The following is a 13,272-nucleotide window of genomic DNA, read 5'->3' as shown; positions in this document are numbered from 1 at the left end:
ATTACAAATCATGCCACATTGCAAAGGTAAACATCACATTCATAAATTAATTCACTGTCATTAAAATATTGTACCCTATTTAAACTGTAAAAATCATATTTAAGGATATCTAATCTATTTAAAATAAATAAATAAATACAAGTATTAGAATCAATGAAAGAGTTGTCACTTTCATCAGTTTGAAGTAGAATCATAGAATTAAAAGGAAATTTCAGGTCAAAACCATGACCTATACCACCTAACAAATTTTATAATAGTAAAGAGAAGTCCACTATTTTTCGTGGTCTGCTTGACCAATTGAAACATGGCAAAAAGGAAGGAAAATTCAAAAGGTGGGGTTGAGGTGGGAAGTTGGTGCCCGAGGGGATCGAAGCCACGATAGCTCAAGTGGTAGAGTAACGGCGTCTCAAGCCGAAGGTCGTGGGTTCGAATCCCGTTCGTGACACTGACTTTTTTATCTCAATTTAAAACCTTAATTAAGTAAAGAGAAGTATAAATATAAGCGTCACCAGCTCAAAAAGAAAAAAAAATGGAAAAACCCTCACTGATAAAATTTACGAAAACTTTTGCCGAACATTACAATTTTTATCATTAATTTAAATTGATCTTTCAGCACAATTTTTGACCTGGATCGTGATAATTAATTAAAACTACTCATTTTTAGTTGTGTAAGTAAGAAGTAGATGCATTATTTAACAATAAATAGTTAGTATTTTATGAAAGGTATTGGTTGAGATAAAAAAGTCCGTGTCATGAGCGGGATTCGAACTCACGACCTTCCGCTAAATACGCCGCAATCTCCCACCTCAACCTCACCCCCCACTCGAATTTTCCCTCCTTTTTGTCATTTTTTGAAAGTCGTGTAATCTATTTCATTCTCGGCGACAAATGAAATGGCCTGGAAACATTAATTAACTGAAAAATGTTAATTGGTCAATCGGACCACAAACTCTAATGGATTTAATAAATGGTTAGGTTAGATCTTTAACAAAAAGTGTATTCTTAAGCCTTTTATGTTTATATTTCTTATAATTTAATTCTCTGAGCTCATAATTTACAATATTTTTATGTATTCTATTGAACTCTTCATGCAATTGGAGACAAAGCTCAAGATTTGGTTAAAAACTTGGGTTGTTACACTGGGAATATGTAAAGCGCGATGCATGTAGTCTATTCGCGTCCATCTTTTATATTTACCGATAATCCTTAGCGCTATTTTGAACGGTCTGCATATATATGTAATGTGTTCGACCAGACTGGGGCAGCGTCTGTGAGAACAGGCCTTATATAAAGATTAAAGATGAGCTTTTTATTATTAATGCTTAACTTCGAAGTTCTATTAAAAATAGGAAACAAGCTTTGTACAAACCGTGCAGTTTTGGAATATTTCATAGAAATTCACAAGTTTTCGTGGTCCGTTTCACCAATTAATAATTTTCAATTAATTAAGGATTTTAGTTGAGTTAAAAAAGTCAGTGTGACGAGCGGGATTCGAACCCACGATCTTCGGCTAGAAACGCCGCTGCCCTGCCATTTGAGCTATCGTGAATTCGATCCACTCGGACACCAACTTCCCAGCTCAACCCCACCTTTTGAATTGGAATTGAAAAATGGCAAAAAGGAGAGAAAGTTCAAAAGATGGGGTTGAGCTGGGAAGTTGGTGTCCGAGTGGCTCGAGGTCACGATAGCTCAAGTGGTAGAGCAGCGGCGTATCTAGCCGAAGATCGTGGGTTCGAATCCCGCTCGTCACACTGAACTTTTTTTTATCTCAACTAAAAACCTTAATTAATTGAATTTCATAGAAATGTGATAAGTGAAGTTTTTGGTCGAGATAGACTCCCAGATACTTGACCTTCTTGGCCCAGGGTAGGGGATTGCTATTGATTTTGACAAAATTATTAATATCAGACCTCCTTCTGGTAAAAAGTATAGCTTTAGTTTTAACTTTATTTGCACGGATTTTCCATTTATTAAAATAACTGAAACATTTACTTGCTGCTTCACCCAAAATATTTATGTATAGTGTCAATTCTGTAGTAAGATTTTAAGAACAACACCAATATGACACAACAAGAATAGTACCATATGCCCTGAAGATGACTCGAATAAAGGTCGAAACGTCAGCATTTTTTCTAAACTATCTCATTCTTGCCGGTTCCTCACGAATCCAACAAATTATTACAACAATTTTTACATAAACAGTATTAAAGGTAAAGATCATTGGCTCAAGACCGTCCTATGGAGTCTTTTCTTTTGCACAGTTTTAACTCAACAGAATAAAAAGAAAATTACTTATTTATTATTACAATTAAATATATATATATTTATATTATGCAGGGTGGGCGACCAATACCCCGAGGGGTTAAATGCCTGGGTAGACTCGTACCCCATCCTAAAAGGTCCGGGACTTGGTCGGCTCACGAGTCCTGCATAAACCTTTTGGGCTTGTTCACAAACCTCAAGATTTTGGACCATTTAATCTCGGGGAGTGATTTGGTGATGTCCGCTCCTTCAGAGATTTCAAATCTGGACCTAGCATATCTATCACACTCTGCGATATAGTGCCTTGCCGTTTCTTCTTTTATTTCGCAAAAACGGCAAAAGGGATCTGGTAGAATATCCAAAGGGAGAGGTGTCTTCTCAGTGGGCAGTGGCCCGTCAGGATACCTATCAGCATCCTAATTCCCTTCCTTGAGTTTGAGAATAGCCATTTCGATTCTGCTAGTTTGATCACCTTGACAAACACCTTTCGATTGCCTGTGTCCAGGGGATAAATTCCACTCCCTTAGGAATTGTTTCATGCCCCAGCCATTAATACTCTCTTTCGCTGTGCTCATAGAGTGACGTGATACCGGTTCTGGCTCGACGGGGGCCAAATGGGGGTCCTGGGTCTTAGTGCGTATGCTGTATGTCTGTGCAGCACCCGCGGTAAATACTGAGAAATGCCCACTGTCGGACTTGTCCGATGAAACCCCAAGTCTTAGCACCACGTCCATGTCGTGGTCCCTGGGCAACGCTGAAAGTCATAGCTTTAGCGGCAAACGGTGCGAGGCAAAACGCGACTCCTCGGCGCGTAAACGGAGAACCCAGACTAAGGGAGAAAACCCTAACAGAAAACCCCAATCCACCGTGTTATGCGTCCCGTGCCAATGGATGAATGGCATGAGGGTTATCATGTCTCGAACGGAGCTTCAGGGGCACCTGGCGCCACCCCTGAATATTAAGTCGCCTTGCGTCAGGGTTGGGGTCCTCCTGGCGTTGACTTTTACACCCCAATTCTCGTGGGAACTATATGGCTGAAGTAATTTTAAAAAATGATGGCCGTTTACCGGAAGGCCTAAATCCGGCAGGTGAAAGAAGCGTGACTCCTCTAACACCTGTAAGACAACAGTCACGAAGATCCAAATCTAGCAAGTCTTTGACAAAAGAAATCAGAAACTCGAAAATTTTCCGAGGAAGCACGCAAAAAAGAACACCACCTCGAGAGAGTTCTTATCCAGATTTGACAACTGAGGCTGGCAGCGAATGTGGTTTTGATACCGAAACTAGTAGCTGTCCAGGACCTGAACCTTTTTTGTTGCCAAACCAGCCAACTTCTGATCTCCAGCAGAAGAGAGGTACCAGGACAGAGTATAACCTAATCCCTGAGTCAGAGAAACTCAACCACTTTGAGGCTCAGCGGGTGTCTGGCAAAATTAGGTCTAATATAAGTCAATTCTTGATGGATCCTTCTAAGAAAGTTAACAAAGAGGCATCGTCCTATATAATGGACCAAGTCGACAGGTTGACTGAAATGGTCAAAATGATGGCCATGGAAAATGCTTACCTGGCTTCTCATATTCGAGCGGATCAATCCAAAACTAGCCAGGCAACAAACCTGCTAATTCCAGATATAGTGGATATCATAACTCCATCTTTTGCGAAGATAACTGAAGAACTAAAAGCTGCGGTTGCAGAAAGGACTATAAGTCCTGCAATTAGTCCTGTAAAGAAAATCGTGGGGGAACTCAAAACATGTATTGATCGGGTGCTATGCTTGGACGTCGAAAATAAAGGCATTAAAGCCAAAAAACGCAAGCAAAGAAAACCTGGAAAAATAAGTAGAAAACACAACACCAATAGTGAAATTGATATCCAACATGCCCCCTCACCAAATCAGGTCACAGACTCAGGCGGTGAATCTGAATGGCAAGAGGTTACGGTAAGGAAAACTAAGAGAAAGAGATTCAAAGAGAAGAATGCACATGAAAGAAACGAGCAAACGATTACCAAAGATATGCAACTAATCTTGAATAAAAGAAAAGAGTCTATTTTGAATAAGATAAAAAACAAAGCCGTGGACAATAATAACATTGTTATTATTGAACCAAACCCAGAGATAGACCCCAAAAGTCATCTGAAGATTGTTCAGGAGGCGCTAAATCCGAAGGTTACCAATATACAACTGGAAGATATGCGACTTACTGCTAGGGGTGCAGTAGCAATTAAGGTAGGTAGTGCTAATGAAAGGGACAAGTTATTGGACCTAGAGAAAATAAAAGATGGCACTCTTAAATATCGAAGTCTACCACAGCGTCGTCCAAGATTGCTCTTAATACGGGTTCCAAGGGAATTACAACCGAACGATCTTGTCGAGCAAATAATTGAGAGGAACAATCTGGGTAGCAATACAACAAAAGAATCAATTCGAGCGNTTTTTTTCTTCATGCTCTCTCATTCTGACTCCAGAGTTCTATCAGCTTCCGTCTATAATAAAAAAGCAACACAAAGCTGAAAGCCAATAAACTGTAAGGAGCCGGAAACGGCTTTAGGTACAGTAGAAAGAAAAAAGGCCAAGACGGTTCTGGCTCGACAAACGCAGTATTAGAACCTTCTTTGGCCAGGCCATCCGCCTCTTCATCCCATGGTGTCCTTTATGTGCTGGTATCCAAATAGGTTTACCTTGTTTTCAAACCTGGAAGAAATCCTGTTGATAAGATCTACTGTTTCCTCCACCAGTCTTGAGGTTGACAAATCTTTTTATAATGACCTAAGACATGCCTGACTGTCATAAAAAATTCTAATATCCTTTTCCTTAATTTTATTTTCCATAAGTGTTCTACAACACACATCAATGGCCAATCGGCCTGAAAAACGGAGGTGTTATTACCAGTGAAGCTATAGTAGAATGTAATAGAAGAGTTTATTGTTGTTACATTCTAAAAGATAAATTTTCTATAAAAAAAGAACAATTAACAATAAAATAATAATCAGTCTACCAAAGACAACCGTGTGAAGTTATGGACATTATAGGTGAGCCTCGTCCACTGACATCACTGACTTATAATTAAATAAGGAAGGCTAATTTAATAACTTTTCGCCATATTTATAAGCAGTTTTTCAGAATTTGCAATAATTAAGTTGAGCCATTCTTTGCCATTTTTTATATTTTCGCTACATAAGGATAAAACGCTAAAAAATGAAATAAATTTTCTTCTTCTAATCCACCTCATAGATCACATAATTATAAATATTTACATTTTGTAAATATTTATAATTTAAATTAATTGGGTTTCTGAATCACATTCAGTTTCCGTCTAACATCACAAAACGCCAAAGTTGCATCGCATAAGTAACGCTTATTTCCTAAACTAAAATTTAAGTCTCCGTATTTTGAAAATTGAAAATTATCGCCGTCAAACGATTCATTACTATAAATATAAAAAAGTAAATAATATTTATGGTTTGATTAAAAAAATTAACTGTAATAGGTGTGTAAAGACTGTCCATTTGGATCGGATCGTGTGACCCACATTTTTCCACTGTTATAGCCTCATTTCGTTGAGCAATTTCTGTAAATCCTTTGGGACGAAAGGGTTGATCTGGCTATTTGGGGTAATAACGCTTGTTTTAGGTCGGCCAAGGTCTCGATCCAGAGTAAAACCGTGGGCCAGGAGCGCGGCCGGCTATTTTTACAAAAAGGTGTAACGATTTGTTTTTAATTGCACTCACGGCATATACTTACTAAAAAGTAAGCTTCATAAAAACGAGGCAAATACGCGAAAATGCAAAATTGATACCTTATTCTATGGTCAAGTTTATAAAAAATGTAACGAAACAACCAGGTTTTTTGTATAACTCGTTTATATTTCGTGATTCTCAAACTAAAAATTAACATATAAAATAGGTATATTAAAATGAGCATGTTTACAGTAATATATGAAATTGATTTCCCGAGCCTGGATGGATGTACCTAAACACATATCATTTTGCACTATGGGAGGGTTTTTATCATTACTATAGGTGGTCTTAATTTTTTCATCATAATTTGATATAACAACTGTAGTTGCATTAAATTCATTAGAGTTCGTGGTCCGATTGACTGAATAACGTTTTTCAATTAATTAATCTTTATGTAAAGTATGGATTGCGATAAAAAAGTCAGTGTCACGAGCGGGATTCGAACCCACGACCTTCTGCAAAATACGCCACTGCTCTACCACTTGAGCTATCGTGACTTGGATCCACGCGGACACCAACTTCCCATCTCAACCGCACCTTTTGAATTTTCCCTCCTTTTGTTCAATGTCGTGTAATCTATTCGATTCTCGGCGACAAATGAAATGGCCACGGAGACCTTTCTTCAAGTTATACTTCATTTTACTTATTAAATTCACTAGTTTTCGTGGTCCGCTTGACCAAATAATATCTTTCAATTAATTAAGTTTTTTTTGTTGTGGAAATCACGATAGCTCAAGTGGTAGAGCAGCGGCGTATTTAGCCTAGGATCGTGGGCTCGAATCCCTCTCGTGACACTGACTTTTTTATCTCAACCAATGCCTTACATATAGTTTCATTATTTTATTCCTTTTTGTATCCAAAACCAAAATATCCCTATATTATCTGCTTATTTTTTCTTTATTTTGCTGTAAATTTACATAGTTTTCCTCTAAATTTATGTAGACGTTTTCAAACCAAATTAGCTTTTTTGGTTTATTCTATTTGATATTACTTATTATAGAATTTGAACATATGGTTTTGGTTTACAGTAGTTGAGATAACCGTGTTTTAATTGTGTATTGATAATATATCAACATGTTAAATCCCGTTTTTTTCCAAATTGACGGTCTTTTTAAATATGATTTAATGCATGACCGCACCATTTTTTATACTACATTTTCTATTTTATTTTTTAATCCGGGAATCAACTTTTTATCATTTTAAGACACATAGCAATTGTATTTATTGTTTTTTTAAAATTATTTTTAATGGATTTTCCTAAGGCTTGGTACATTTATAAAACCGAAATAACTGCAAGTGTCCTCTTCTTCTTTATCTCTAATATTTTTGTTATCAATCGTTATATTATCGTTGAAAAAAATTTTTTTTTTAATGATATTTTTAATCAAATTATCCAGATATTTGTTTAAATACAATGTATTGTTCCACGTTTTTAAAAACCTGATCACTGGTTACAACAACAAAATTTTGAGAAAAAACTGGATAAATCTCCAATTAGGCGGTACCTACTTACTATTTCGAAAATATATACAGGGTGAATTGCTACTCGTGCTACAAACTTCTCCAGTAGATTCTTCACCCTAAAATGAACAAAAAAGTTCATATTGTCCATGGTCCTGAAACTTTGATTAATATATAAAAATATAAACAAATTAAATTATATTACAAGTGGGTGGAATTTTTTTCCTGTCAGCGTATATGCAGCCTTTATTTAATTAACCATTATGTATTTAGTAGTTAGAATTGTCCGTATTAATTATTTAAAATATTTATACTGTTATCTAAAGTCTTTATTGAAATAAAAATTCGTCTTCGTTCATTTCTTAACCTACTTATGAGTTTTCAATATGCGAGTTGGCATACTACCTTTCTCCATTTCTTGCTAAATAAATGTTCGGCCATGTTGTCCACTCTGCCCAACAAAATTGCGCTTCGGATTTATCGGCGAATTCCATTTTTTATTTAAACATTCATAAAATTTTAGTTAATGTATATTATAAAGGTATAATTTGTTGTTTCCAGGCGGTACTGTTTTACATGCCGAGATGGCTGTGGAAGCATTGGGAAGGAGGGAAGATCCACGCCCTGATGATGGACCTCGACGTCGGCATATGTTCGGAGATCGAGAAACGTCAGAAGAAGAAGCTTCTCCTGGATTACCTCTGGGAGAACTTGCGCTACCACAACTGGTGGTGTTTCCGCTACTTCCTCTGCGAGTTGCTGTCCCTGGCCAACGTCGTCGGTGAGGGTTCTGACACGTCCTAACCAGATTTCCGCCGTGTGTAACATTCGAATCGATCGCACAATGCGTCCGGGTTGGTTCAACTCGGACTTATTTTTAGGACGATGACGAGTCGACGAGATCAACTCCCTGTAGTAAACATTCACGCCGTCACGTGCACGGCGGATCTCGAGCCGACTTACTAACAAATCACCGCTAATCTTCCTTCGAGACATCTATTTTATACCGTTTGAGCCAGGGGGTCAGACTTGGCAAACTGATGAAAGCTCTAAATCCGATCGTTGTAGTTTCATTTAAACTGTCTAAACGTGAATAACCACATTTTTTTAAGAACAATCAAAATCAATGTTTTTTTTTAAATTTGTAGTACATTACAACTACCTTCAAGTAGTTAACATGTTACAATGAGGTAATACATACAAAATTGAAAACAAGAGTGGAGAAAATACCCATTTATATTACTCCAGTGATACTAAAATATTGTCTGTGTAACTGATACTTGTGTCATTATCACTTTCTCTATCATCACCATCACTTCCTAGGAGATCACGCGGCCATTGTCTCTTCAGTCGGCGATGAGGGTTCGAGGGGATTCGTCGGAGGTTTCTGAAGTGCTGATTTATGGTAGTTGGGACGGTTTTATGAAATTTGCTGTAACGGGAACGGATTTTATCTTTAACGAAAGGGATATATAAGGCAGTATGTGTAGTTAGGTTCGATAATACATAAAATGAAGCGTCTAGTATTTTTCGTAGGATTACGGATTTGGCAGTTTGGGCGGACGTTGGAATGCTTGGCTCAACCCCACACTTCCAGTCCGTAAGTCCATGGTGAAGTCCGTAAGTCTGTAACTACGTGTTCTAAAGCAGCCTTTTATTTTTGAGAGTGTAAGCGGACGACGGCGCGGCGGCCGAATTATCTCTCGATATTCGCTTGTTTTTCTCTAAGCGACAAGAGATGAGTCGGCGTAAGCGCGTCGCTACTTATTCTTGTGTAGGGGAAGGTAAGGTTCCAGAATTCAATAAACCAGAGAGCGTATTCAGTAACATTTATTGTACACAATTCTTTCTCTTAATCTTAAAAACCTCAGAATCTTACTTAATCTACAAGTCAGCCACAACTCTAAATCTGGGATGAGTCTATCAACGAAGGGTCTTACCCCAAACGATGCTCGCTACGATCAGTGCCCACAGCATCTCTTCTCTCGACCTCTGACTTGGCTCGATGGCTCGCAACGGCTGGTCCTCGCTGGCTCTGGCTGGCTGAGTCCTCTTGTTGTATCCCAGACGGAGTGTGGCTGCTTCTCTCCCGGTCCTTGGTCTTGACTGCCTGGGATGAGTCTCTGATGTTGACTGGCTGGGGGGTGAGTCTTGGATCTTGACTCACTGGGGTGAGTCTTGTATCTTGACTGACTTTTGATTTTCCAGTCATCCCTTTTATACCGGGTCTCTCCCGGAGTAGGGGTGGAAAGGAAACTCAAAAGTCGGGGGAGTTCTCACGCCGCGGCTGGGCCTGCAAAGACGGCGGTCTAGCACAGGGTTGACGTATTCCCAATTTACGATGTCCCCCGTTCTTACCTAACTGTCTACCTGGTAACCATTTCTAAGCTACATTTACCAGATGTGTCACGTCGTTCCCGTCTGGGTCTGCCTCACACTTCGACGTTCTTACCTAACTGTCTACCTGGGTAACCATTTCTAAGCTACATTTGCCAGATGTGTCACGTCGTTCCCGTCTGGGCGGTTGCCCCTTCAAAGCACAACCCCTGTCCCTTTTCCTCGTTTACCTATTTTGTTCTTATTTTACAATTTAACTTATCGCTAAGACGGGGACCGGCTTACAAGAGGTAAATTAGAACGTCATAACCTCATGACATTTCAGTCGTGTGTGAGGATTCCACATCAGGAGTACCGCACCTTGTACCCAGTTGATCTGTATGCCAGGAGTTCTTTTTACGCAGAGTGAAGGTAATGTGGATGGAGTTGTCTGTGTTAATTTGTAACCTTTTCTTTTCACGCCAAGACTCTAGTAGTGTGAGGTGTTCTTGGAGTGGAAATGACAAGGTCGGAGTTGGTAGAGAGAATTGCTGTATCGTCTGCAAATGTGAATATAGTGGTTTCGGGATGTGATGGCATGTCAGCTGTGAACACCTGGTATAGTGTGGGGGCCAAAGCGCTACCCTGAGGAACACCATCATGTATAGGGAAATATGCAGAGAGAGAATGGATTTTTTAAAAATACAACTTCCAAATAATGATGTCATGGCGATATTACGACGCGTGAGATAGATGGAAAAATACCCTTAATAATTACAACAAAACTAAAGTTTCCTATCAAACATATATAAAGGATGTTCAGCTACTCATGTTACAAACATTGCTCGTAGATTCTTTATTCAAAATGGAACGAAAAAGACCTAATTAACTATGGTCCGAATCTCAGCAGTTGCGGAGTTATTTCACTTTTTCTGATTTTTTAAGATTTTACGACCTTGCTTCAAATAAACAATGATAACTCCAAACTTAAAAGGTTTTGGACAAATCCGTTCTTACCATTCAAAACTACGTTAAATTTCCAATAAGATGTCATTGAAAAATATTTTTTTGTTAATGATTATTTCAAAATGGTGAGAAACGGTCTGGCGTGACGTAGGTTTTAGAAAAACATTTTCTTTATCGTGCCAACGTTTCGATCTTTATTGAGATCATCTTCAGGGCCTGGGATTTATAAACATTGTTTAAATTTAATATCCTTTTTAGTGGTGTAATTTCTTGTTTAATTACTTTTCTCAAAGATGAAGAAATTGATGGAGGAAAGAAAAAAGCCGTGGCTGACGGATGGGTAAGGTGGAATATTGAAAAAAAAAAGTGACATAACTACGAAACTGTTGGGGTTCGGACCATAGTTAATTAGGACTTTTTGAATGTAGAATCTACTGGAGAAGTTTGTAGCACGAGTAGCAATTCACCCTGTATTTTGTCAGGCCATTTTGGAAACACCGACCCGTGACGAATCTTTACTGTTTCAATTATTAATAATAAAAAATTCACACTATACTTAAGCTTCACATGATTAACAAGCTAAAAACGTACCACGAGATAACGTATTTATAAAAAACGTTACACAAAATAACTAAAATCACCATAAAATTTATAATCCCATTAGTTAAGAAATAAGTTTATGGAAAAAATATTTAAAATTTACTGCACTTACTCAACTTTGACGAACTGAACCACTGAATTCACTTATTAATACACTTTTAGATTTTCGCACATTTTTTTATTCAAAAGAAGTCAAGTTAGATGCACACGCAAAAAAATTATGTACTATAAAATATATGTGTTATGCAAATCCCACACCAATTAATTTTTTTTTTTCATTTTCTCGATGAAAGAAATTTCTTCCCTTAATTTATCTCATTGTTTGTACCAATAAATATTTGTTTATGTTTTACTTTGAGAATATCAATTAGAGGTAAACACACTTAATCCTTAATCGAAAACTAGGCTAAAGGATTTTTCATTGTTTAATTTTTACGGAATTGAAGATGTTTATTCAGTCTCATTTGAATTCTGAAGCAGAAACTGTTTAGTTTTCTCTTTGTTTTTCAATTGTTAAACTTAAAAATGCCACTTAGTGCTGAGCATGTTGCGCGTGGTGTGGCACTTATCGATGATGGATGTTCCATCGGATATGCGGCTATTCCATCGGAGTTCCTCACTAAACACTGCGAGACTTTACGAGAAACTGGGTCCTACCATAGAAGGCCCGGTTCTGGACGCCCCAGGGTAACAGAACCACAGGATGACCGTTTTTTGACCTTGAGAATTTTGCGAATCCGACACCTGCGATTCATCAGCTTCCGGAAGTTTGAGGTGTCCAAATTTCTGAACGCACTGCTCGAAGAAGATTAAATCAGTGTGGACTGAAGGCTTTTCGCCCCGAAAGAGGACCAGATTTGTCCAGACACAGAGTTGCACGGCTGGCATTTGTTTGAGTACACAGCCATTGGTCTTTGAACGATTAGTCTGCTGTACGTTTTACACATAAGAGTAGATTTGCTCTACGACCTCCAGATGGGTGTGAAGCCTGTAATTTTTCCCAGAGCCTTTTCAACGTAGCTCGGTGATGGTGTAAGCGGGAATTTCAAAGGAAAGTCGCACAGAGTTGGTTGTCGTTCGTCGTTCGTGGAGGGTCTTGGACTGCCACTCCCTATGTGGATGAAATTTTGGAACATCCTCGACTAAATTAGCGACAATCCTATTCTAATGCACGATAATGCCCGTCCACATGTCGCTCGCATAGTACAAACGTAACTTCAGCAGCTTAACATCAGGGTCTTAGTATGGCCAGCCTGTTTTCCAGACTTGAATGGAGTTTATGGGATAACCTCAAAAGACGAATAAGAGCACGTCCATCACTTCCTGATACACTCCACCATCATGAAAGACTCTTCGTGAAGAATGGGCTAACTGGTAGAAAGTATGCCGAGACATCTTCGAGATGAAATTAAGGCAAGAGGAGGACACGATATTGAAATATTAATTAAAAATCTAAAACAAATTTTATCTGTCCGTCTTTTTTTCCTTAGCAATTTACATTTTTTTTAAAACTTTTTTAGATAAAGACTCAATTATTAATGGTTAAAAAACATGAAACTTTGATTAATATATAAAAGTATAACAAATCAAATTATATTACAAGTGGGTGGAATTTTTTGCCTGTCAGTATATATGCATTTTTTTAAAACTTTTTTAGATAAAGACTCAATTATTAATCGTTAAAAAACAAGAAACTTTGATTAATATATAAAAATATAAACAAATCAAATTATATTACAAGTGGGTGGAATTTTTTGCCTGTCAGTATATATGCATTTTTTAAAACTTTTTTAGATAGAGACTCAATTATTAATCGTTAAAAACATGAAACTTTGATTAATATATAAAAATATAAACAAATCAATTTATATTACAAGTGGGTGGAATTTTTTGCCTGTCAGTATATATGCATTTTTTAAAACTTTTTTA

At 37.7% G+C, this 13,272-nt stretch overlaps 1 protein-coding gene and 1 non-coding gene across 5 annotated transcripts in view; both read left to right on the top strand.

The window, feature by feature from the left end:
* The window catches only part of LOC106667652 (innexin shaking-B), an 82,220-nt gene that overhangs the window by 29,963 nt on the left and 38,985 nt on the right, over positions 1 to 13,272 (top strand). For all 4 annotated transcript variants that reach the window (XR_001340609.2, XR_001340608.2, XR_001340610.2 and 1 more), the window contains exon 2: positions 8,023 to 8,242. Coding sequence is in view for 1 of the 4 variants with exons in the window: in XM_014395731.2 (XP_014251217.1) it covers positions 8,023 to 8,242 (220 nt within the window). In the remaining 3 variants the exon portion in view is untranslated. The remainder of the gene's footprint in view (positions 1 to 8,022; positions 8,243 to 13,272) is intronic.
* Positions 373 to 445, top strand: Trnae-cuc. Its single transcript has one exon. It is a non-coding gene; the product is annotated as a tRNA-Glu (tRNA).

Source organism: Cimex lectularius, unplaced genomic scaffold (genome assembly GCF_000648675.2).
Source record: "Cimex lectularius strain Harlan isolate CLEC.00 unplaced genomic scaffold, Clec_2.1 scaffold426, whole genome shotgun sequence".
In the NCBI taxonomy this organism is placed as follows: domain Eukaryota; kingdom Metazoa; phylum Arthropoda; class Insecta; order Hemiptera; family Cimicidae; genus Cimex; species Cimex lectularius.
Note: the sequence above shows the minus strand (reverse complement) of the source record. Positions and strands in the feature narration are given on the sequence as shown.